Consider the following 27,575-nt stretch of genomic DNA (forward strand, 5'->3'; position numbering starts at 1 on the left):
TAACATATACACACAAAAATCCTCCAGGCTCAGATGGTTTCATTGGTGAATTTTGTCAAATGCTTAAACAAACACACACACACACACACATACACACACACACACACACAATCTTATATAAACTCACAAATTATTTCAAAAAACAGAAGATATGAAAATACTTCCCAATTTGTTTTATGAGGTCAGAATAATCCTAAAAATAAAACCTAACCAAGAAATTGCAAAAAAGAAAAATCTGCACACCAATATTCCTCATGAACACAGACACCAAAATCCTTAATTGAATGATGACTCTTCTGCTTTCTTTAAGTGTGTTTATTCATAATAGTGGCAAAAAATAGCATCCATATTCCCTTGCATTTTTCCCTTTTTTTAGATATTTCTCATTATTGGAAGAAGTTGCTCTTACTAGAGTTCCATGTTTAGAAATACATAGGTTAGGGGGTGCCTGCGTGGCTCAGTCAGTTAAGCATCTGACTCTTGATTTCGGCTCAGGTCATGATTTCATGGTTTGTGGGTTCGAGCCCTGCATCAGGCTCTGTGCTGACAGCATAGAGCCTGCTTGTGATTCTCTCTATCCCTCTCTCTCTGCCCCTCCCCTTCTCTCTCTCTCTCTCAAAAGATAAACTAAAAATAAAATTAAAATAAAAAAAAGAAATACATAGGTTAGGAAAATTATCTGCAAGCATTTATGAGGTAATATTTATATATAGGATTTTTTTCCTTTGGATGGTGCATTTAAAAGTCTGCCTGAGGAAGGGTAAATAAGAAAAGACAGTTGTTGCAGACAGCTAGTTTTCACTGTATCAAATCAAATGAAAATTATTTGAAATGGAACTCTCTCTTCCTCCAACATGTCCTTGAGAATTTAAATATATTAAAGTATTATAAAACATAGACAAATCTTTCCCTAATATAAAAATATCTGAGATACTAATTACAAATCTTGAGAATATAAGAAAAACACTTGGTATGTTTAAATATAGGATTTTTTTTAACACTTTCAACATTTTGTTTTGCTTCAGCAACCCAGCAAGACTAGAGAAAATGATTTAAAATGTAAAGCAATTTTACTTTTTTTCTAAATGCAATGAAACTCTAACTTTTTAGATTGTATAAAGCATGAGGTATTCAGTTAGTTTTCTAATTAACTGAAGCAACCAGAGACCTGTCGTAGCTTATAAAAATGCCATTATTGCCTGTGTAATATTAACATTTTTTAAAAAGGAATTATTTCTTTGATGTATTAGAATACTATAGTGCATCACAATCATTTTAATGCTCAATTAATAGCTCTTTAGGAAGTATAAAAGTGAGGGCACTATCATATAAAAAAGAAATGAGAAGAGAGTCAAAAGAAAACACAAATTAAGAATTTTTTTCTCCTATTTCAGGAATAATAATGTATTTAATCCAGCTGTGTTTTATATTTTCCTACATAAATATAAGTATAAATAAGTTTGGTACTGTATTTACTTAAAGAAAGAGGAATGTTAGATTAGGAAGAGAGCAGCAGAGGGAGGAATGAGAAACAGAACGTGGTAAGAAAAACAGATGAGCAACAAATGCAGAGATTTTTTTTTTTTAAACGGAGAGGGAGGGAGGGAGAGAGATTATTTTAAAGGGAGCCTCAGAAAAGGCGACACAAGAAAGAGACTCCCTAGATCTGGGCAAATGAATTGCTGGAACATGGATTTTTTTCAGTCTCTCTACTGTGATGCTTTGTTGATCAGTCATCCAGCAGTCTAAACTTGGTATCTTTGGATCAGACTCCATTGTGCACACAGAGAACTAATACACAGCACAATGCTGAGCACTATGGGAAAAACAGATGAATAAAAAGCATCTCAACTGTGCCAGAGGTTCTCAGGTTTTGCTGTAGGACGCCCATCTAAATGTTTCCGTATCCTAGGTCACATTCTAAAAGCTTATTTTATTTTTTAAAGTGTATTTATTTATTTTGAGAGAGAAAGAGTGCACAGGAGGGGCAGAGAGAAAGAGAATCCCAAGCAGGCTCTGCACTGTTAGCACAGAGCCCGACGCCGGTCTTGAATTCACGAACCCTGAGATCATGACCTGAGCCGACATCAGAGACTTAACTGACTGAGCCACCCACGTGCCCCTAAAAGTTTATTTTAAAATAAATTCCTGAGTGGGGCACCTGGGTGGTTCAGTCAGTTGAATGTCCCACTCTTGACTTCAGCTCAAGTCATGATCTCATGGCTTGTGGGATCGAGCCCCATGGCCGAGCTCTGTGCTTATAGCACAGAGCCTGCTTGGGACTCTCTTCCTCGCTCTCTGCCTCTACCCTGCTCATGTGTGCACATGTGTGTGCACATGCACTCTCTCTTTCAAAATAAACAGAAAAAATAAAATAAAATAAATTTTAAAGTAAATTCCTGACCAATTGTTTACCATTACCCTTTTTTAAAACCTTAAAATGGCATTTAGTAGGAGATAAGTTGGCTAATTGTAGGTTCTAATAAATTAATTTCCAGTTAATCTTTTTTTTTTCTTTTTCCTGTACTGGAAGGTAACCAATAATAGTTTATTAGTAAGCATCAGGAGAAGCTTTTCCTAGGACATGTATTTGGGACAGTAATCCTACAACCAAACCTATATTATTGCAATAACAGGACCTCTAACCATAGAAGAACAACTATTACCACTTTAAAGCTCATATTTCCTCTAATCCTAGAAAATTCCTAGTAGGTTTTACTAAAATATTTTATACTACTTCATAACTAAAATGTAACTTTTGTATTCAAATATTTTTGTCAGTGTTATAAGTATACTAAAATTTACTCTTTATATTAGTGCTTCGAATAAAGTAGAAAATTTGTTTAAATTACACTTTTCAGGAACATACAACATGCGAGTTAAAAACAAATTTTTTTAATGTTTTAATTTTGAGAGTGCACAAGCAGGGGAGGGGCAGAGAGAAGGGGACAGAGGGTCTGAAGTGGGCTGTGCACCAACAGCAGCAAGCCGGACGTGGGGCTTGAACTCATAAACCTTGAGATCATGACTTGAGCTGAAGTCAGACGCCCAACCGACTAAGCCACGCAGGTGCCCCTATATGCAGGTTTTAAACAGAGCCTCTGGAAACAGAACAACTGTCTGCAGCCTGGCCATACAATGCCTTGTGCCTCTGATTGTGCTTTTCAAGCAAAATATATTGCTTAAATAGGAATTTACTGTAAACATCTTACATTTAACAAGCCATATTTATATACACACATGCATGCATTATGTATATGTATACATAACTTACACAAATATTTATTTATTTGTATTTACATATATTAAAGAGATGTGGATATTGAGTTTGTTTTTTTTTTTTTTTGACTTAGGAATTTTTTAGCAAAATTAGAAAACATTTAAAATACTAATATCCTTTGCCTTGTCCAAAGGAAAAAGTTACACTTTTCAAGTATGAAGATCATACATGTTTACTGCAGGAAGTTAATTGGATTCAGAAAAAAAAATTAAGTACATATAACTTCTCAGAAATGAACATTTTGATGTATTACCCTTTGATCTTTTTTCTATAGAGATGTATACATAAAACATATTCTGCCATTTTTACAAAGCATTATATGGTGAATATTTTCCCTTATCTTCAATTTTTTTAAGGTAATGATTTGATTGGTGGCATTTTTTTTTCTATTTGGCCATGATTTCTATTTATTTTATTTTATTTTAATTTTTTCTTCCAAGTTTTTATTTAAATTCAAGTTAGTTAACATTTAGTGTAGTATTGGTTTCAGGAGTAGAATTTAGTGATTCATCACTTACATACAACACCAAGTGCTCTCCTTAATGTCCATCACCCATTTAGCTCATCTCCCCACCCGACTTGCCAACAGCAACCCTTAGTTTGTCCTGTGTAGTTAAGAGTCTCTTATGGTTTGCCTCCCTCTCTGTTTTTATCTTATTTTATTTTGCCTTCCCTTCCCCTGTGTTCATCTGTTTTGTTTCTTAAATTCCACATATGAGTGAAATCATATGGTGTTTGTCTTTCTCTGACTGACTTATTTCACTTAGCATAATACACCCTAGTTTCATTCACCTCGTTGCAAATGGCAAGATTTCATTCTTTTTGATGGCTGAGTAATATTCCATTGTGGTGTGTTTATACACGTGTGTGCGTGTGTGTGTGTATTTCTTTATCTATTCATCAGTTGATGGGCATTTGGGCTCTTTCTATATTTTGGCTACTGTTTGACAGTGCTGCTATAAACATTGGGGTGCATGTGCCCCTTTGATAAGTTATTTTTGCATCCTTGGGATAAATACTTAGTAGCACAACTGCTGGGTCCTAGGGTAGTTCTATTTTTAATTTTTTGAGGAACCTCCATACTATATTCCAGAGTGGCTGCACCAGTTCAGATTACCACCAAGAGTGTAAGAGGGTTTCCGTTTCTCCACATGCTCACCAACATGTTGTTTACTGAGTTGTTAATTTTAAGCCATTCTCACAGGTGTGAGGCAGTATCTCATTATAGTTTTGATTTGTGTTTCTCTGATGATAAATAATATTGAGCATCTTTTCATGTGTCTGTTAGCCACCTAGACATCTTCTTTGGCAAAGTGTCTATTCATGCCTTCTGCCCATTTCTTCACTGGATTGTTTTTTGGGTGTTGAGTTTGATAAGTTCTTTATAGATTTTGGATACTAGCCCTTTATCAGGTATGTCATTTGCAAATATCTTCTACCATTCCAATAGCTGCCTTTTAGTTTTGTTGATTGTTTCCTTTGCTGTGCAGAAGTTTTTTATCTTGATGAGGTCCCAATAGTTTATTTTTGTCTTGTTTCCCTTGCCTCCAGAAATGTGTCTAGTAAGAAACTGCTATAGCTAAGGTCAAAGAGGTTGCTGCCTGTGTTCTCCTCCAGGATTTTGATGGTTTCCTGTCTCACAGTTAGGTCTTTCAGCCATTTTGAATTTATTTTTGTGTCTGGTGTAAGAAAGCCGTCCGGTTTCATACTTCTGCATGTCACTGTCCAGTTTTCCCAACACCATCTGTTGAAGAGACTGTCTTTTTTAATTGGATATTCTTTCCTGTTTTGTGGTAGATTAGTTGACTGTATAGTTGTGAGTCCATTTCTGGGTTTTTCTATTCTGTTCTACTGATCTATGTGTCTGTTTTTGTGCCACTACCATACTGTCTTGATGATCACAGCTTTATAATGCAGCTTGAAGTCCGGAATTGTGATGCCCCCTGCTGCGCTTTTCTTTTTTTCAACATTACTTTGGCGATTCAGGGTCTTTTCTGGTACCATACAAATTTTAGAATTGTTTGTTTTAGCTCTGTGAAAAATGCTGGTATTATTTTGATAAGGATCGCACTGAGTGTGTAGATTGCTTTGGGCAGTATAGACATTTTAATAATATTTGCTCTTCTAATCCATGAGCATGGAATGTTTTTCCATTTCTTTGGGTCTTCTTCACAATTTCTTCCTCAACAATTTCTTTCCGAAGTGTTCTATAGTTTTCAGTTACACATCTTCTACCTCATTGGTTAGGTTTATTCAGAGGTATCTTATGGATTTTGGTGTAATTGTAAATAAGGTTGATTCCTTGAATTCTCTTTCTGCTGCTTCATTACTGCTATCTAGAAATATTGGTGGCATTTTTTCATCATATGATGTATAACAGTTTAATCCCCTATCACTAGATATTTATTCTTTGTTTTTTTTCCACATTTACAAATAATATTAATATAAACTTGTATCTAAATCTTTTTGTGTTCCTCTGAAAGTTCCTTAGGGTAGATTCCTAAATGGTAATACTGAGTCGGAAGGAAGGAAGGAAGTTAAGTATTCTTAAAATTTTGCAAAATTTCTCTCAGAAAGAGTATGTCAAATTATTCCCATCTTGCTTCATGATTTTTCCAATATAACACTCCATTAAAAATATTTTCATGTTTTCAGAATGTAGACACGTTTAATGTTATCATTAAAGCAAATATTTGAAAGAAATTTCTAAGCCCTAATCAATTATCAATTATTTTAATTGGTATTTTAATTGGTAAAATATTGTAATAAAACAATCAGGTAGAGTGAGTCTGAGATATCTCCCTTTAACTATATTTTCCTTTGAAAATAACTCTTTTATATAAAACCTTCAGTCTAATATTAATAAGTATTTATAAAATACTTTTTAGGATAAGGTATGCCTTGTTTCTTTTTTAAACAAGTTACTCTACTTAGAGGTGTATCTTAAATTGAAAATCAAAATGCTTTGGTAGAACTGTAAGTAGAATATTACTGTTTCTATGTTTTAGCCTCTATTATAAAATTATAAAACACATTTATAATGGTGATACTGGAAAACAAAACTAGACCCCTTCGCGTACAAAATGAGTTTTATTACATTATTCAGTAGAAACCATAATTTGTCATTTTCATAGTTAAACATTCCATTCATTAAATTTAACCATATTTTATAAAGTATAAATCCAAACTCAAAAAAAAAATCTGAAAAACAAAAAAAGCGTCTTGTTTTCTATTATGATTTCAGGGCAATGATAATTCTAAATGTGGTAACTTATTTTAGTCTGTTACTATGGACATAATCATCAATATAAGATCACAAATCAAAGGAATAATTTAAAATCATTTATAATGTACTTAATGAGAAAAATACTAAAGCAACTACACTCTGAGATAGTTTAATGCACACGTTATTCCTTCAATTACAAATAACTCAATAGTCTAAATGTCCAATTAGCTAGTTTTGATCTTTTGAGCACCTACTACTTGTTCCAGGCCCCACCGCAGCATCTTCCCCAAGGAAGTACAGGAAGTAGAGTTGGCAACACAAATCACACTTTGGTCTAATAAAAGATTTATGAAAAGAACAGGGATGAAACTACTGTGTTCAAGCAACAATTTAGAGCCTGCAAGTCTCAGTTACTCTATTTATGAACATTATGAATAATGGTTTAGACTTTTAACAAAATCAAAAGTTCTAAAGGGTAAGGTGAAATTTGCAATAAATATAGAACACATTAAAGAATTTAAAGATTTAAAATGCAAACCATGCCATATACAAAATAATTTAAACAAATTGTATAAAATGATCAAACATGCACCAAACAGGAAAAAGCTTTAAAAAAAGGTTTATTTTCAAAAGCTACAAAGCAGTATTTTCAAAAGAAACGCAATCATATGGCTAAGTAATACACTTATAAAAACTGACACTCAAAACTGAAAAATGGAAACATTCTTTAGAAGTAGCAAGGAACTAAACTTTTTAACTTAGTAAATTTAAATTATCAAGTCTTTTATAATAAAAGCTATAATTGTAAAAGTACTTTTTAATAATTTTTTTAAGTGCATGCTTTAAAAAAAATGCATGCCTTAGCTAAGACCAAAGACAAAAAGCATTTGAGTGTGATTTTGTCATTTTATTTAGCATTTAAAAGTTTATTGCAACATGCACATTATGTAGAAAAGAAACTTCTACCTGGATGGCATAATAATACTATTACCTCATTAACTTCTGGGGAACATAACATGGGACCTGGGGTTTCATTGTAACCTACACTGGTATCTAATTCACTTCACTGCAATTAACCCATTCCTGGGTTGAGGCAGGCCAGTCATGTAACAGCTGAGGGCAGGAGTTGGCCAGCAGTAATGATGAAGAAGACAGTGCCCAATTAATTATCACTTTTATTAACATAATTAGTGTATTAGTTTGTTAACTGCTTAACTCTGGCTTAAAAAAGAGTAAATACTAGAAGTACAATAATTTATTTCTCTCTTATCTGTCATTTCCTAGGATTTTTTTTAGGATAATCAAACATTGATTTGTTGTTGCTTTTACATGTCTAACTTGTATATATTATATATACATATATATATGAATATATGTATACATACACTTATATATACTACTTAACACAGAGATTACGTTCCTTCCTTTCCTTCATGCCAAAGGAAGACAGAAAAAGGAAATAATTATTACTATATATAAGGATATTCCTTTTTTAAAAAAGGCTAAGATAAAAACAACAGTACAACTCATAAAATAATCAGATCTTCTTACTTTTACTTATTACATACAGACGATAGTATGTAACTTTAAGAAACTTTAGAAAATCATACGGCTAGGTATATTATACATAGATACATTGTATTATAGATGGAAAGCTTAAAGTGAGCTAGAAAAACATAATATTTCATCTTGGAACAGGATAAGTAATAGAGATATCTGTGGGTATAGTTACCTAGATTCCCCAGAAGACATTCATTTTAAAACAAAATTACTTAGGGGTGCCTGGGTGGCTCAGTCGGCTAAGCGAAGCATCCAACTTCGGCTCAGGTCACGATCTCAACAGCCATGAGTTCGACCCCCACGTCAGGCTCTGTGCTGACAGTCCAGAAGAGCCTGGAGCCTGCTTTGGATTCTGTGTCTCCCTCTCTCTCTGCCCCTCCCCCACTTGCACTCTGTGTCTCTGCCTCTCAAAAATAAATAAACATTAAAAAAATTTTTAAATAAAATTGCTTAATACTAGAAAGGAGCTGAGATTTTTCATCAATGAATTACCTTTTTCCTTTTCAATCATTCTTCAAAGAATTATTTCACAGAATGTTAAAGCTGAAAGGATCCTTAGAAACCATCGGCCAGTAATTCTCAACATGGAGTATACACCTCAACCCTTGTTCACAAATAACAGGATTGCTTTTGGATGTGACAGTGACTGGGAAATGCTACTGGTATTAGAGATTCTAAACACCCTGCAATGCACAAGAGAGTCCTTCATAATGAAGATTTATCCAGCTCAAATGCCAGTAGTATACCCACTAAGAAATACTGAGTTAATTCTCCACTTTGAAGACGGGGCCATTTAGGCCCAGAGATGTTAAGTGACTTATTTGAGGCTACACAGCTGGATCTAGAATCCAGATTAACATTCTCTTGTTCTACTTCTCTTTCAATGAATAAAATCTCAATAGAAAAACATAGAAAACCAAGAATCACTTGTATGTTAATACATACATTGATCATATATTAATATTTGAAATTGAAGTAAAATTACAATTAACTAAAATATTAGTATCCCTTTCAAATTGCTATTTTCTGGTCCTAAGAAGTAATTTCCTTTCAGATAAATCATATTTCAAAAATCAATCACAGTTAAAAGAAAGAGGAGACAATGAACTGACATATTATGGTTACCAAAGAACATTTTTTGAATGGAAAATTACATGGTTTCTGCTGGTTTCAGAACAATTCAATACCCTATAGTCTAGCACTAATCTTCCCTTCTAATCCTGAAGAAATTTATCATAGCAAAATGAACACTGACTTAAAAATCCAAAGGATTTGACGCTAATCTCTTTGTGATGTATATGTAACTAGTTGCCAAATCTTGAACATGTTGTAAACCCTCTAGATCTATTTCATGTTACAAAAAATGAGTTTAGGTCTTGTGATCCTTGCCAGCTCTAAGATTCTCATTCCATATTTCTTCTTTATTGCATAATTAGTGGGATAAAAAAATAGAGGGTTTGAAAAACATATTCACGAAGAAGCATCCTACAGTGAGCAGAGATACAATTAAAGACCAAGTCTCAAAAGGTAACCATGGACAGGTCAAGTTCAAGTATTAAGTACTTATTGTTCAGCAGCATCTTACTTCCTACTGATATCTGCCATCATCTACAGAATCACTATTATTCCTTTTTTCCTACCTTGTCCTAAAAAATGAAGGCTAAGTAAACAATCTTTAGAATAATTCAAAATTAAAACTTTATTCTTAAAAAGACATTTCCATTAAACAGTTAACTTCTACATATAAACAGAGATAAAAACTTTTTAATTTTAAAGTGACGTTAGAAATGGCCAAGTAGAATATACTGGGGTCTTTTTGCAGGAAATATTAGAGTGTGTGTGTGTGTGTGTGTGTGTGCGCGCGCACTACGCTTCTACATATCTCTTAAGCTCTTACAGTTTGGTTTTTGCTCTTGACAGTATATATACAGCCTAAGAAAACTAAGTTGCATTTAACCTTTATTCTTATAAAATTTCAATCATTCCATAAGATATTTTTTATTCCTTTTCATACATGTGTTATGCTTCTTAGGCAATATATTAAATAGTAATCAAAAATAAATAAAATAGGGACAGAGAGACAGTTATTTTTATTTCTCCCTCCCTCCATCTCTCTCTCACATACATACACATACACATGCACACACACACACAACATAATTCCTCCAACTAGCACATGCAACATAAGTTAGCTACCAAGCTGTATGGAAACTGAATCTGAAAAAAATTTTTTGTGTCTTGTTAAGGTCATAAATTTAATCCCTCAGTTAATTAAACATGCAATTATTATTCCATCATATCCACAAAGTCTAGGATTAGATAATAAAAATAAATACCCTGTAGACAGTCTAAAACACTGGTGCAAAGAAAAAAGGGGGTTATCATTATAACCAAAACATTCTATTTCAAACAAGCGAGAAGTTCTGTCAAATAGATGCTTTGCTATTTGCAGTAACAGCTGACAAACACTCAATACTGTTAAGATTGTACTATACCAAAACTATCAGGGGTCTCTGCTGATGATACCTTCTTCGCTCGCTTCACAATGGCAATCTCAGGTTTGGGATATCTGTATGCTAGAAATATTGTAAAATCAAAGTGTATTCAAGTGATAAAGTAAAATATGTATTAATAAAAAATTATGAAATTTTGAAGTGAAACATGTTAGAATAAAGGCAGTCCTTGCTTTGCACAATAGCGTGGTTAACACGACCAAGGACAAATTAAAATCATGGGCAAATGACACGATGAAAAAGAACATAACACCACTTCTATATTATTCCTGTCAAAGATGCATAACTGGAATCTATTCATGAAGAAAGAGACAAAATCAAATTGAAGTACATGCTACAAAATAACTGGTCTATAAACCTCAAAAGTGCCAAGGTCATCAAGGCCAAGCTAAAGACCGATGGACTGTTTCAGGTGGAAGGAAATTAAAGATATTTAATAACTAAATGCAACATGTGACTTTGGACTGGATCTTTTTGTTGTAAAGGCACGTTGTTGGGACAACTGGTGAAAATGAGCTTCCTGGGAGTACTTAGATGGCAGTGTATGTTACATTGTGGCTATATAAAGCAATGTTCATGTTTGTGAGAAATATACACCAAAGTATTCCAGTTGTGGCCATTGCAATGCAGTCGGTCCTTAACGGCTGGAAGTTCTGCCAAGAGACAGCTCGTAGTGGCCAGTCACCGTGGGAGACAGCCTCAGCCAAAGAATGCTGCCTCACCCAAGGTTCTGTACCCTGCCCAAGGCAGTCCACATCCAATAGCTCATTTTTACAGAGACAGGGGCCCAGACCTCTCACCCAACTCAGAACAATGTTGTTGGGTCATCCCAACTGTAGAACTCTCTACAGGGTAAGCTGAGGCTTCCACCGAGACCCCATCACTTTACTTGCACCTCTGCCCAAACCTGCTTCCTTCCCCCCATTCCCTTCCCTTAGGAAGGTGAGGATTTCAACAGCATTCCCCAATAAACTTCCTGTAAGCTAATCTTTGTCTCAGAGACTGCTTTCTAAAGAACTCAACCTATGACAGGGATCATATCAGGAGCTTATTCGCAAATGTTTCAGGGGAAATTAAAAAAAAAAAAAAAAAGCTTATTGTGCTATACTTGAAACTCTGAGATTTGTTATATAAATAGAGAGAGATATATAAAATTGAAGTTATTTCAAAATCTTAAAAGTAATTCAAAATTAAGTGGGGAAAGCAAAGGAAGAACAGAATGAAGGAAGGCAAAAGAATAAGACTAGGGGCATGGTTCACTGAAGAAATGAAACTAACCAATGGACAGAATATTAAAGATGTTAATGGATAATGAAACAGATGAGCAAAAAAGAATGTATCTATTACACAGCATTTGTAACCAAAAGTAATCATTGTGTAACTATAAAATCAGTATTAACAATTTACATTTTTTGCTTGTCTTTAAGAAGCCCCTTTAAGCAGGAAAAAAAAAAAAAGCTAGAATGTTTTTTAACCCGTAAGATCTTAGTCACAAATACAAAATTCTGCCAGCTCACAAAATGTGCCACATCTTACATTATCATGCTCACATCTGTTGGCCTGTTATCTTTTTTTTTTTTTTAATTTTTAATGTTTATTTATTTGAGAGAGAGAGAGAGAGAGCAAGCTGGGAAGGGGCAGAGAGAGAGGCAGACTGAGAATCCCAAGCAGGCTCCAAGTTGTCAGTGCAGAGCCCAATTCCATGCTCGAACCCATGGATCATAAGATCATGATCTGAGCCAAAATCAAGAGTTGGATGCTTAACCAACTGAGCCACCCAGGCACCTCAACCTGGTTTCTTTCATAATTCAAACATGCCTGAGTTTATCTATATGACTTCAACTCTTTCCAACCTGAAAAACATAAACAAAAACACCTTCTATAACCTTGCTCCTCAATGGACCTGTAGCACTGCCATCACTACAAACTTGTTAGAAAGGCAGAATTTCAGGTCCCACTCCAAACCGACTGAAATAGAACCTGTATTTCAATAAGATTTCCAGATGACTTTGTATGTACATTCAGCTTTGTGAAGCAGGGCTCTAGTTTCCACTATGGGATGTCAAAAGCCGTAAAGAGTACTGCTCTCACCTTTCGGGTGAAAACACAGTCACACTAAATTCAAATTCCTGACTTATTTTGAACCTGGAAGAGAACTCAAGTCACAGAGCAAACAAGAGGCAGGCACCTGCAAGGACAGAGGGGACATTAGCACTTGCTTAGTTGCGACAGATGCAACTAGATACCACAAGAGCATAGCTAGAACGGTAAGGGAACCGGTGATGGCACAGTGAAGGCTGGAGGGACAGTGTGAAGGCACAAGGGTATGCATAAATGAGAAGACTCTGCACCTTCTGGCAGATTCTTTGACCAGAAATCCTACCAGATGCAAAAAAGATGAGAGAAAGCTAAAGTGTTCATTATGGTGCAGACTTGGAGAAGGGGAAAAGCAGTTGTGCAGGGAATATGAAACTCTACCTAGATCCTTTTGCAATCTGTCCTGAGTCAAAAGCCTTAATCTGCAAGAAGGGGAAAAATAAAATACTATTATTTTCCTTAGGGCAGGTAGGGTGATCAACTGCCCAGTTTGCCCAAGACTGTCTCAATTTTAGCAATGAAATTCCACATCCCAGGAAAAAATGTTCCCCCAATCTCTTAGGTATTTTAATTTGAAAAATAGAATTTCCAATCATCTTTTTGATTTCTATGAAAATTTTAACGACACTGAAGAAAAAGTAAGACTGTGGATAAGTTGTAAGAATCTATAACTGGTAAGAACATGACTTTCTGAAAAAATGAAATAGCTAAAGCTTTATGAAATATAAGAAAACATAGTTTCAATTAAGATATATTACGATTGAAATGTGTTAAAATGACAAAAGCTGGTCTCTTACAGGTATTGGTTCTAAGAAAATACAGATGATTTAAAAATTAAATGAATCTATAAAAAAGTTTCCATTAGTAAAGTTTAAAGTTATAATATACAACACAGTTCCCCAAAAACTGCTTATTAATTTAATCTTATCTTGATATATGGAGTCAATTTTTTTGGTGCCATCTGAAAGTGGCTTTTGGAAATGTGAATTCATACAGCATGAGAATAATGCCCCTATTGGACTAGAATTCTACACAAGGCTGTCTGTAAGAAATGAGCATACTAGTAACAAATATTCAGAATAAATTCAGACTTCTGATTTATAAAAGATAGTCTCAGATAAAGTTAAGCTACTACCCAACATCTCCTGCCCTCCATATCCAAAGTTCCTGTTAAGAGATGAATCCTTCCTTATTAATACTCCTGCAGCCAACCAAAATCTGGTTTCTCCCCACAGAGCTTTTTATAAGACTGCTTCTAACAAAGACCTCAGTCTCTTTCATGCTTTTAAATCCAACAGACATCCTCTTACCAACCTTCCCCCCTCCCCCCCCGCAAAGTCTTCCTCTTACTTGACCTATCCAAGGCATCAGATTTTTCTCTCTTGAAATACTCTCTTCTTCACTTTGCTTCTGGGATACACTATTCTTGATACTTTTCCTGTCTTTATGAACATTCCTTCTTGGTCTCCTCCTAGTTCTGGTTCTTCTCTCTCTTCCCTTCCAGCAAACTTTGGTGTTTTTCATAGTTCTCTCCTGGATTTTCCTCTCTTTTCACTCTACTTAATCTCCCCAACCTTGCTGCTGACTATATGGGTAGGATCCCAAATTTGCATCTTACTCTGGAGTTCAGGGTTCATACAACTAATTAACTAATGGGTATCTTTATATGTATCTCATATCTCACAAATACCCAATACCAAAGAAGCTAAACATGAATGCGCCTCTCCATTCCAAAACCTGCTTCTCCCCTGCACAGTCCCTTCCATTGTAAAGAATATCACTATCTTGTCAATGGCCCAAATCAGAAACCTGATTTTTATTTCACACCGCTGTCATCAAATACATATTCTATTGTTCGGTTAACAGTTTTATTATTTAACTCCTAAATAAGCTCTCTTGAATATGTGTACCCCTTTCTACCTTAACTTCCACTAGCCTAGTCCAGATCTCTATCATCTTTCCTTGATTTCTGCAAAGTTCTCCTAAATATTTTCCTCTCTTTCTGCCTCTAGTCTAATTCCTCTACTATCCATTCTCAGTGCTATATGCAGAGTGATCTTTCTAAACTGCAAACATGTTGGCATTATTCATGATAGCTTACCTCTACAACCCAATGCACATATACCCCTGATCCACCTACCTCCTACTGAGCTCTAGATTTCAACTTGTTACTTTCTGTAAGGTGACATTGTCCCCTCTTCATTTCCCAGCTCCCCTGCTATCCCTCCCATGCACTTCAATGCACTGTACACCCTTTCATAGCACTTAACACACTGCATTATAATTTCAAACTAAACTGTCTCCTTCTTCCCTAAAATATAAACTTCGTAATTTTAAGAACCCTATCAATTGCCTCAATAGTGTCTGGCAAGTACACAGTTGAACCTCAAATTGTTAAATAAAAAAAAATCTTAATAAAATATCAAGCACTACAATGGTGAAAACTGGCATTTTTCCAAAATGTTATGACTTTTGTAACTCGTAGTAGTTACCCAACCAAAAATAACTTAATGATTACAAAGTTGTGTAATTAGGTTCCACAGAGAGTTACAAAGGAAGTGGAAGATAAGGCCCTAGCATTCAAGGAAGTTATAATATACTGATTTCATAGGATTTTTTTTAAAAAAGGAGACTTGTATATATTTTAAAATGTACTACAGAGCTGGTAGAGATCTTAAAGATTGTATAATTAAACCCATGTTACAGTTATGATGGAATGAGCCTAAAAAAAATAAGTGACTTATAAGCCCAAGGTGTTCCTTCCATTATGGATAATACACTACCAGGAGGAACTGAGATATACATAAAACACAGTGTAGTGGAGCAAAAATTTCCTGTCCCCTTCTAGGTCCTTTAAATGTTTCTTTAATGTTTATTTATTTTTGAGAGAGAGAGAGAGACAGAGTGCAAGTGGGGGAGGGGCAGAGAGAGAAAGAGATACAGAATCTGAAGCAGGCTCCAGGCTCTGAGCCGTCAGCACAGAGCCCAATGCGGGGCTCGAACTCACAAACTGTGAGATCAAGACCTGAGCCCACGTCAGACGCTTAACCCACTGAGTCACCCAGGAGTCCCCTCCCCTTCTAGGTCCTTTTAGCTGGACTAAGAACCAAATTGTCATGAGACAAGTTAACAGAAGAAAATTAAAATTAATTTCATTATATATGGGGAATCCACACAGACATGGAAATTCCAAAGATAGGCAAAGTGAGGTATACATGTCATTCTGAACTCAGAAGCAAAGGGTAAGGGTCTGGTACTTTAAAGGGAAGTAATGAAATTTACAGAAAGATAAAAAAGAGTAAATGTCTGGTAAACAAATGTTTGCTGGGCCACTCAGACACAATGGGACATAAAGGACTTAGAACAAACAGGCCTTGCCAGGTTCCTGTCCACCACAGGATAGCTCTGTTCCCAGAGTAAGTACTCTATCTAATTTTTTTAGGAAATTGTGGGGGAGGTAAAGAGCTTTATCCTGAATCTGCTGGGTTTTAATTATTTTTAACTCAAAAATAACCTTCATGCCAAAATGGCCCATCATGGAAGGGCCTGCCCTTGGCCCCTAACACATAGACACACAGACACACAGAGACAGACACACACACACACACTTCATGCTATTAAAACAATTCCTTTCCTTTATATTACATTCTATAATGTCCAAAGTTTTCAATAAATAAGTTACAAATAGGTGTAGGGGTCAGCAAACTATGGCCCACAGGCCAAATCCCACCAGTTTTTTATGCAGTCAGTGAGCTAGAAATGATTTTACATTTTTAAATAGTTGGAAGAACAGCCCTCAACCACTATCAAACACTGAATGGCTACAGAAATTAGGTGTAGCCATGGAAATATTTCTTAATGAATTCAATCCCAAACAGCATTTAAATATGAAATATACCACAGTAGTCACTGGAAGACTAATGATGTTTGAATCACAAGTAATGTTGAGCTGCTTTATATACTTCCCTTACTGTTAAAAGTTAAAAGAGGCAAGATCTTCATTTCCACACAAATATGTAGCGGTTTCATTCTCCTAGCTCAAACCACGATTCCAGCAGCATTCTACAAACCTCAGAGCAAGATCCGTATTTCAAAACCCTTTTAACTGTGTGCAGTTGAGAAGCTTCTGCCTACCACAAACTGGAAGGGATTAATATACAATGTGAAAAGACAAATATCAGGAGAAGAATCTAATAGAATTCTATAAAAGTCTTCCAAGCAATCAATATGTTCATTTAAAGTCAAAGGCTTACAGACTCATGTCAGTATTTGGAGGTACCTATCTTTGTGAAAAAGACATTTTCAAAGACAAAATATGTCAAACCTTATTACAGATTGGCAGTAACACATGGTATCTACAATCAATTTTGACAATGAGGGACACTAATATTGAACCCCAATTCAACCAAATGTTATCCCCCCAAAAGAATTCCACCTTCCTCATTAGAAGATCTGTATTAAAAAAAAAATTGTACTGGGGCGCCTGGGTGGTGCAGTCGGTTAAGCCTCTGACTCTTGATCTCAGCTCAGGTCATGATCTCAGTTTTAGGGTTCGAGCCCTGCATCGGGCTCTGCCCTGATGACGTGCAGCCTGCTTGAAATTCTGCCTCTCCTTCTCTCTGCCTCTCCCCCCACTAGTGCTTGCGCGCGCACTCTCTCTCCCAAAATAAATAAACTTTAAGAAATTTTTACAAAATTGTACTGTTACTTTATTATATTTTTAACTTCTCCAGAAAAAAAAATCTGTGGAAGTTTGTTTTCTTTTATATAAATACTATACAATATCCTCAATTTTGCCTTTTGGCCAATAAAGCTTAAAATTTTTACAATCTGGCCCTTTACAAAACATTTGCCAACCGACCTCTGTTCTGTAAAGAAGCTAAATACTTTTTTTAATTTCTAAAAGACTAGTACCAAAATTAAGAGTAAGAAGTATTTTAACTAATTCTCTATTCAACCTATTCAGGTATGTCCCCCCACCAAAGATCTTTCCAAAGTCGCCAGTGACCTCCTTGTAAACAAATTCTATCTTACTTGCCCTCTCAGCAACATACATCATTGAAGGTCATTTCCTCATTCTTGAAACAGTTTCTCTCTTGGCTTCAAAACTCTTTGGTTTTCCTATTTCACCGGACGCCCCTCCTCACAGCTTTCTTTGCTGGCTCCTACTCTTCTGACTTTGAAACTTTGGGGCTTCACAGTCTCAATTATGGACTTTTTTCCTCTTCTCTATCCAAAGGTCAGCAAACAGTTTCTGTAAAGGAACAGATTCTAAATATCGTAGGCTTTGGGGGCCATATGGCCTCTGTCACAACTACTCAACCCTGCCATTCTAGTGCAAAAGCAGCCATAGACAATACATAAATGAATGAGTGTAACTCTACTGCAATAAACTTAATTTACAAGAAGTGGGTGGCTAGATTTGCTTGTGGCCCCACCCCTGACCTAGGCTCTCACCTTTGGTGCCTTCCTCTCTCCCCTGACTAGGTAGCAATCTATATACAACTGTTAACACCCACATTACATCTGTAGCCTAAACTTCTCCTGTGAATTCTAGGTTTATGTGAAAACACACACACACACACACACACACACACACACACACACACACACCCCTAATCTATTTTTCCCCAGTCTTCTCCCTGGCAGTTAATAGCACCACCTTTTATTCAGTTACTATAGTCAGAAACCTAAGTCATCGCTTACTGTTTCCTTTCCCTTAATTACCTGTCCCTTTCCAACTCATCAGCAGTCCTACCAGTTCACTCTCAAATATGTATCTTGAATCCATCTCCTGTTCTTCATCTCCATGGCTGCCTAGTCTAAGCCACCAACTTCTCTAGACTAAACTGCTACAACAACTTCCTAATGGTCTCCTAGCTTATGCATTTGCACCCTCTAATTTGGCCTCAAAAAGCATCCAAGTGCTCTTGAAATTCCATTACTTCACTCTCATGCTCACACCCAAGAATGGCCTTCAGACGGTTTACCTACAGAGGCCCTGACGAACCTTGCTTCTGCCTACCTGCCTATCTCCTCTCATTCCACGCTCCCCCTTGTTCTTTATGTTGCACCTATGTCTGCCCTCTGTCAATCCCTACACCGTGCAGCCTCTTCCTGTCTCAGGGTCTTGGTATTTGCTTTTCCTTCTCAGAATGCTCTTCCTTCAGCTGTCTGAATGACAGCTTTTCCCTCAATCCTTTATTTTCAGCTTAAATATCACCTACAAAAAGGCCTTCCCGGATTATCTTATCTAAATCAAGTGTCATTCTGTTTATTCATCTAATAGTACACACTATCAACAATTATCTTGCTTATTTACTTTACTGCTCATATCTTTCCTTCCTCAAAATAGTAAGCTTTATGAGTATTTTGCCAAATCAATTCTCTGATGTACCCCCAACACCTAGCACAGCATCCATTATATAGTAGGTACAGTAACAAATATTCACTAAATAAATAAATTTTCAAAGCTGGAAAGCTTTCCTATGAATAATATGTTACATATTTAAAAATAAAAATCCAAGAACTCATTCACAAAACCTAAAGGAGGGGCGCCTGGGTGGCTCAGTTGTTTGAGTGACCGGCTTCGGCTCAGGTCATGATCTCACGGTCCCTCAGATAATGATCTCACGGTCCACAAGTTTGAGCCCGGAGTCGGGCTCTGTGCTGACAGCTCAGAGCCTGGAGCCTGCTTCAGACTCTGTGTCTCCCTCTCTCTCTCTGCCCCTCCCCTGCTAACGGTCTCTCTCTCTCAAAAATAAACAAACATTAAAAAATTAAAAAAAAAAAACTAAAGGAATTTTAAAATTAAGCTTAGAAATTTACGTCAGAAGTCCCAAATACTAGTTTGCTAACTCTGCCAAAATTCTCACCTATAAACTTTTTAAGATGTTTATAAACTTTTTTTGCATATTGATTTTACTTTGACTCCCCTTATTTTCAAAGTAACAATGCCATGTTTGCTTTTGCACTGATGTTGTATACTGTGCAAATATATAGAAGATAGACTAAGATATGTTACCAGCATATGTCACTTTTATTATTTCAAGTGTTACTTTTTTTTCCCAATGTGTGTTAAAAAACCCAAGTCTGAATATCCAGAAAGGTGCAATAGTAAGAAACAAATAAAGCCAGGTTAAAAATTACTCTGCTACACAGGTTGTAGGATCTTGGGCAAGCTACTCCTAGTCTAGGTATCTTAGTCTATAGAAAAAAAAAAATTCCTTCTCTAAGAGAAATAAACAAAATAATTACATTAGTTTAGTATGGCACATAACAAATACTCAAATGCTAAGTAACAGTAATAAAGATGATGTTAGCAACAGCAATAGTGGCAGTAATAGGATGTTTTCTATAAAATATAAGAACTATTATACAATAGAAATTCAGAAGTTAAGTCACAAAATGCCAGACTGTTTTTAAAATTATAAACATTTCTAATAACACAATGTACTGAATAATCTACCCTAAAATTCAGAAAGAAGACAGAAAATGTAAACAAAGGGCACCATTCTAATTTAAATTTCCCTAAAACTTTAAAAATAGTAATGTCTCAGTTAACTACCTTTTATGTTCTTAAGACAACAATCCTTTAAGTAGCCACAATCAGACGTTAACAAAAATACTCACAAGATCTTCAATATGAGAGCTGAAGAGTCAAAAGATTAACAACAACTTGATAGATGCAACTGGCTTGCTAAAAAGACAAAAGAGAGCAGTGGTGTAATGACCTTGAAATGTCTATCAGGAGTAAACCTTACTGGGAAACATAGAGGTATCTAAAAGGGGGGGGGGGGGGGTGGTAATGAAACAGAAAGAAAAAAATAAAAACACTACGGAAGAATGACAAAGACTAGACATTAGAAAAAATAACAGAGGTATCAAGAAGCAGACCTCCTTTAGGTAGTAGAAAAGAATTTAACAGAACCACAAGAGATGAATGAGAACAGAAAAGTCTGAGGGCACCAGGGAGTGGGAGGAGGGGCAAAATAAGCCCCACACATTTCACCATCACTGTGACAGAGTCTAAAGAACATGCCAACTGCAATGGCACAGTGCTCTGGAGGCATTTGATGTGATGACTCACATGCCTACAAACAGAAGTAGCCCCCAAAGAAGCATTAGAGTATAGTATATAAAGACACCGGCATCTGGTAGAAGCTAAATTGTGCTCATTATACTTTTACTAAGGTAGAGAATAATGCAATACATTCAAATATGTCACCACCAAAGCCATCAAAGTAGAGCTTAAGGGGAACGACATCTTGTTACCTGTAAAGTCCTTTATCTAGAAGAGTCTCTCATTTACCAAATGATCTGGGGTAACTAACTTATTATATTTTAACATATACCAACTTGTTCTTAAGTGATTGTTTTCATTAACTTAAGATAGACATAAACCAATGAGTCAAAGACAAGGCTAGACAGAATCCTATAAATCTACATTGTAATTAATTCAGCTGAATTGAGAAAGATGCTAATAAAATCTACACTCAGGGATTTAGTCCCTATTTGTTCCAGTTACTTTTACACTATGACCTGCCAAAGAAAACCAGACAAGAGTGTGGTTATGCAAACTCATCACTATTTTTAGAAAAACTGAAACAATCTTCACTAATAATGGTTCAATATCAGATCATCCCTAACACACGAGATCATCCATTTAGTTCTACCTACCTTTCTAGATGGCCCTATAAATTGCAGATCTATTATTCCAATTTTCCTATTCACAAAATTGTTTATAAAAATTTGCTTGTCATAATTGACACAAAAATTAAGCAATATGTGACTACTGAGATTACTAAAACAGACACCACAAAATTAATGACTGGTGAATTAAACTGAAGCAGGGTTTCGCTTTTCTGAAGCCATATTTTCTAAACATCTAATATTTAGAATTTGGTCAAGAATTTAGAAGTTAAGAGGTACCACAATCAAGGAAAACAGTTATCATAAAACTCATTTTATTTGATAGAGAGGCGAGGAGTTGATAAGGAGGTGAGGAGTTACTTCTCTGTCCTTATCCAAAGAAAAATAAATGTATAATAAAGCAATAAGCTTGAAGCAAAGATAATACACTGATAATAGCAAGTACCAATGGATAAAAGAAGAGGAGAGAGAAGGCAGAGGACTGAAGAAGAAACAGCCATATAGCATTTCATATAAAGCAATGGCTCTCAACCAGGGCAATTTTGCTACACTCCTCTCCTTTCCTCGACCCACAGTCTCCTCCAGGGAACATGTGGCAATGTCTGGAGAAACGTTTGCTTGACACACTAGGGGTGAGGAAGGTGGGTGGGCACTATTGGCATCTAGTGGGTAGAGGACAGAGATGTTGCTAAACACCCCAGGTAGAGGACAGTTCCCACAACAAAGAATTGTCCAGCCCAAAATGTCAGTACTGCCCAAGGCTGAGAAATCTTGATACAGAAGGAGTCCTCTACATCTTATAAAATGAATCACTGTACTACCACTCAGTACAAGAATGAATGTTCTAAAGTCTTAAACAAATACCTGGCATGTTAATTGTATGCATTAATAGAGAAAGATAAAAGATTTCCAACAGAAATGATTAATTTTTTTAACATACTGATATAAAGGAATAAACTACAATTAGGCATGGTCACGTACATAGAATACCTCCTGATTTCTCTTCCCTGAATCTAGACTTCTAGCGATATGCTTAACCAACAACATGCAGCAGAAATGACATTCTGGAACTTCCAAGACTAGGTCATAACAAGTCTGTGGTAGGCTAAATGATGTCTCCCAAAAATGTCCACATCCTAATCCTCTAACCTGTGAGTACCTTATTTTATATGGCAGAAGAGATTTTGCAGGTGTCACTAAATTAAGGATTCTGAAAGAGTGAGATTACCCTGGATTATCCAGGAGGACCCTAAATGTAATCTTGCAGGTCCTATATGGAGGAAGCAAAAAGGTAAATGAAGGAGATGATGTGTCAACCAAAGCAGAGATTTAGAATGATGTGGTCAGGAACCAAGGAATACTGCAAGCTGGAAGAGACAAGGAACAGATTCTCTCCTGGAGCCTCTAGAAGGACTGAGCCTTGCTGACACTTATTTTGGCCCCTTAAATCTCATTTTGGACTTCAGACCTCTAGAACTCTAAGAGAATAAATTTGTGTTGTTTTAAGCCAATAAATTTGTGATTTGTTACAGCAGCAACAGAAAACTAATACAAAGTCTTACAGCTTCTACATAGATAACCCTCTTGCAACTTTTTCTCTGTGAGTCATGACCAATCATATAAGTACTACAGTCTCCCCGAGAATGTTGTGCTAGTGAGGTCATGCGCATCTACTCTGGTCGACCATTCCAGATGAGCCAGCTTCCAGCCACCTCCACCAAAGTACCAGGCATGTGAGTAAAACCATCTTGGACCCTGCCACCAGCACATCTACCAGCTGAAATTTACGGAGGGACCTCCACAGACACCACATGAAACAAAGTCATCCAGCCAAGCCCTCCCTATATTCCTGAGCTGCAAAATCATGAAATATAAGAGAACAGTTATTGTTCTAAGTCACACGTAACCCTGAACATCCAGTTATATATGAGTGATGATTAGAGATTGTCAAACAGCATATGTACATTTTATAATGGAAGAAAAAAATCCTATTATGTTAGCTATGTTCTGCTGGCAATAATCCCCAGTGATAAGATTACTCCATTATGCCAGTAATTCTAAAGTGTTCAGAATTAAGTTTTGTTGGAATATACTGCTGTAACTAGGCTCTTTCTATATTGGTAAATAACAGATTATAGCAAAGCTTCATAACTTATCTGGGCCCAAGATATAGAAGGTCTCAGGCGAACAAGAAGGAGAAGATGAAGGCAAAGAAGAAGGAGGAGGAGAAGGAGGAGGAGAAGGAGGAGAAGGAGGAGAAGGAGGAGGAGAAGGAGAAGGAGGAGGAGGAGGAGGAGGAGGAGGAGGAGGAGGAGGAGGAGGAGGAAAAGCAGCCTCAGCAGCTCTCAGCTTATTAGAGATCTTTCAATTCTCTTGACTCAATTCACAATTCATATCCCCATCCCGGTTCTTCCTCTCTTGCTGGGTCTAGTTTGGGCTACACCTCCCTTATTCTTCTTTTACCATTTCAACCAAGCCTCTGAAATATATTTATTCATACATCTTAATTTGGAATATGAAAGGTTTTTCTTGCCCTTTTTTTATTCTCTTTGAGCAAAAGCCACAATTATCTCCAATTCATCCCAGAAACCAATAGCTTAGCTGAGTTGCTACTTTCTCACATAACCATGGGCGGAGAAAAACGGGGATACTCTTGTTAAGAGTCCAAGATCCCCAGTGAATCAGAACTCCATGAAAAAAGTCTTGTTTTTAAGCATTCTCGGTATCCACTTTAATATCAGATTTTAATCTTTTGGCCTTTCATTCTGCCAAAAGCCTCTTGTTGTATATGACAAGTTCTCACAATGAAACATCCTACCTTAAATGAATATCCACAAAAGATGAGAACTATAAGATTGAAGTTTAGAATTATATGGTGTATCTATATGGATGTAGATAAATGGCAAAAAAAAAAAAGCAAATTTAAAACATACACAATTACCACTTATACAGAGAAATAGAAAAAAAAAATGCAAGTGATTAAGATCTAACATTAATAGAAAAACTGCTCTTTTCACCTCCATACATTTCTTATCTACTATTATGTAAAAGAAATCTCATTTTAAAAAGTACCTGGAGTAAACATTTAACAAAAATAATTCCCTAAGAAGCTCCTTTTTTTTTCAGTTATCTTTCATTGTGCCTTCCCCAAACCCAGTTCTTATCTTGCTGTGTAATTCTCCAATAAACATTAGTTATAACACTTTTAAGTAAGTGCGGAAGGCAGCCTCCAAGGTGGCCCCCAGTGATTTCTACCTCCAGGTATTTGCACCATGTATGGCACCTTCCCACAATGTACCAGGACAAAATAAATGGACTCTCTCTTCTAAGACTGGGTTATGAAAGATTGTGGCTTCCAGCTTAGGCGCCCTCTCTCTGCCTCCCATCACTCATTCTTGGAGGAGGCCAGCTTCCATGTCTTGAGAACACTTAGACTGTAGTGAGGCCCACAGGGCAGGAAACTGAGACTTCCAGCCCACAGCCACGTGAGTGAGCCTTCTTGAAAATGCATCCTCCAGCCCTAGGCAAGACTTCAGCTGATGCAGGCCCAGCTAAAAACTTGATTACAAAAAATAAAAATAAAAGCTTGAGTATAACTTCATGAGATACCCCGTCAGAAACATGCCACAAAGCTGATTCAAGATTCCTGATCCCCAGAAACTTTGAGAAAAAACATGTTTGTTTTAAGCCACTATGTTTTACACAATAATGTATAACTAATAAAATGAGCATCGCCTGTCCTTCAAAAACCAACTCATATGTTTTGAAAGTTAAAAACAAAAACAAAAAACAACTATGAATAGAAATAATAATTGCAAAAATTTAAAAGACAAATTTGCTTTAAAACTCTTGGCTAAGATTGAAAGGCAACTATACTAATGTCAGCTTGCCAGTCCTGTCATAAAAACAATGAACCAACAGAGAATTATCGGGAAAATATGGACTGTCTCTAGAAGAAGAGAGATTAGGTTGAGCATGTACATTGAGAACACAACATCAACTTTTTTAAAACTGAGAAGGAAATCATTTTGTAATTTGAAAATCACAATAGCCTATTTAACTATGATAAGACATCCCACACAGCTCATCTTATCTATCTAGAATCATGTAAAGCTTTATCTTGTCACAGATCGTATCACATGTCTACTGATAAGCACTAAGAACGATGAGGGCAAATGTACCAAATTTCAGCAACAGATTCCACTGCCATATCAAAGCATAGATGATTTTTTCCTGTAATGTTTCCACACCAAATCCAAAACACTTCTTTCCATTATACAAGCACACTTTCCAAGAACACATAAGACTTCCTATAACAAGAAACAGTCCTTTTAACATAATTTATTTAATAGAAAGTATGTTTAGTACACATACATTTAGTACATGAATCAGGTATTTAAAAAGATTCAAGGGGCGCCTGGGTGGCGCAGTCGGTTAAGCGTCCGACTTCAGCCAGGTCACGATCTCGCGGTCCGTGAGTTCGAGCCCCGCGTCGGGCTCTGGGCTGATGGCTCGGAGCCTGGAGCCTGTTTCCGATTCTGTGTCTCCCTCTCTCTCTGCCCCTCCCCCGTTCATGCTCTGTCTCTCTCTGTCCCAAAAATAAATAAAAAACGTTGAAAAAAAAAATTAAAAAAAAATAATTAAAAAAAAATAAAAAGATTCAAAAAGTAACAATAAAAGAAAAACATGGGAGTTACTCATTTGGGGAAAAATGATTTCACTGCTCTCCATAGGAACTGTATATATTGATATTGAACACAATAAGGAACACTAAGACTGCACTAAAAATTAAAGCAGCAGCATCAGTAAGTATCATCTGAGTCAAAGAGCAATGATTTAGTCATCAATACTGGCAAAAACAGTTGATTTAAACTTTGAAGTTCTTTAGCTTATGAACAGGAGACAAGCATTTGACTACCGCATCACTTCCTATACCTTTCCCTTTTTATCTTGAACAAAGGAGACAAATTACTGACTTCTTTCTCCTATAACTTCCATACTGATTCAGTTTAACTGATGCTAAGTAACCTCCACTGACCGAAGTTTATAGGTCCTTTCTCAAATACTTAAAACCACGTCAAATTTAAAATTATCTTCCCAGGAGAATGTAGCATCTCCACTGCCATCCGACTGCCATGTGCTAAAACAATAAGGCATCAGGTAAAATTTACCCAGTTGTATCACAGGATATGCTTTTCAAGAATTATCATAAAATTATATTAATAAGGCCCTTGAAACTTGTAACAATGTTAACGCAGAAGAATTTCTAAGAAGTTACTTAGACTAGGCCAAATATATGTTCAAAAGTGCTGCCCATGGAGAAAACATTCCTGATATTAATGTTCCAGCATATATGACTGTCTGTATTCTCCCAGGAGCACATTTTCAGAACTGAATATCTTAAACCACACAATGAATACAAACACACCTTACAAATAACTAGTATTTGATTATTATTTCATATAATGGCATGGTTACACATTTAATAACTGAACTGATTATGAAGTTACATTTCTCCTATAAATGCCCTAGGGGTGGACATTGTTTGGAATATCCAGTACTATAAATTGTTCTGCAATTCCCTGAATGTAGAAAAAAAAGCAGTTCAAAGGCACAAGAGAAAGTTTCTGAAGAAGCAGTATAGGTAAGTCATACTTATATGACTTTCTTCCATTCCTGTATTATTGGCCCAAGAAGCACTTTCAAGTGCCTCTGGCTAATCAAATGCCATGTTTCAATCATTGTACTTTAAACTTCGGAATCTATGGGATGTTTACGCAGCTACCAACTTTGGCAGGGTGGGGGAGGTAAACTTGCTAAAAAATGTCAAACACATCGTAATGTGAAATAAAATAGCTATATATTTTGTCTGCATTATGTATTTTGTCTGTACTACTGTATTCAAATTGCAAACATATTTTAATATGGAATTAATCATTTAGTCCTTTCATCCTTCTGATTTTCTGAATTTTTAGCTTTTTTTTTTTCACCTGCTCTCAAATTCTGACCTACAGCACTCTGCACTCGTTTTTAAAAATATCCTTTTTTAACATGTTAGCTTAAAAATAGCTTTGCTTTCACCATTCCACATTACTTTAAAGCAGAAGTCTGCTTTTTATTGTAGAGCCACAGATTCCCAGAAAAATACATTCTTACTACATTCTTTCAACCTCTGGGGAAACAACTGGCGTTGAACTTGTGCAGCGCCGAACCTATACGGGCTTGCAAGTTATGTATCTGCAGTTGC

General features: G+C 36.1%; 1 protein-coding gene across 4 annotated transcripts in view; it reads right to left on the bottom strand.

The window, feature by feature from the left end:
• TMEM65 (transmembrane protein 65) overlaps nt 1-27,575 on the bottom strand; it is a 53,065-nt gene that overhangs the window by 24,108 nt on the left and 1,382 nt on the right. Inside the window, exon 2 of one of the 4 annotated variants that reach the window (XM_078441737.2) lies at nt 10,562-10,642. The exons of the other annotated variants lie outside the window; for them this stretch is intronic. Coding sequence (XP_078297863.1) covers nt 10,562-10,642 — 81 coding nt within the window. The remainder of the gene's footprint in view (nt 1-10,561; nt 10,643-27,575) is intronic. 4 annotated transcript variants of the gene reach the window in all.

Source organism: Panthera onca, chromosome F2, assembly GCF_046562875.1.
Source record: "Panthera onca isolate mPanOnc1 chromosome F2, mPanOnc1 haplotype 2, whole genome shotgun sequence".
Classification (NCBI taxonomy): domain Eukaryota; kingdom Metazoa; phylum Chordata; class Mammalia; order Carnivora; family Felidae; genus Panthera; species Panthera onca.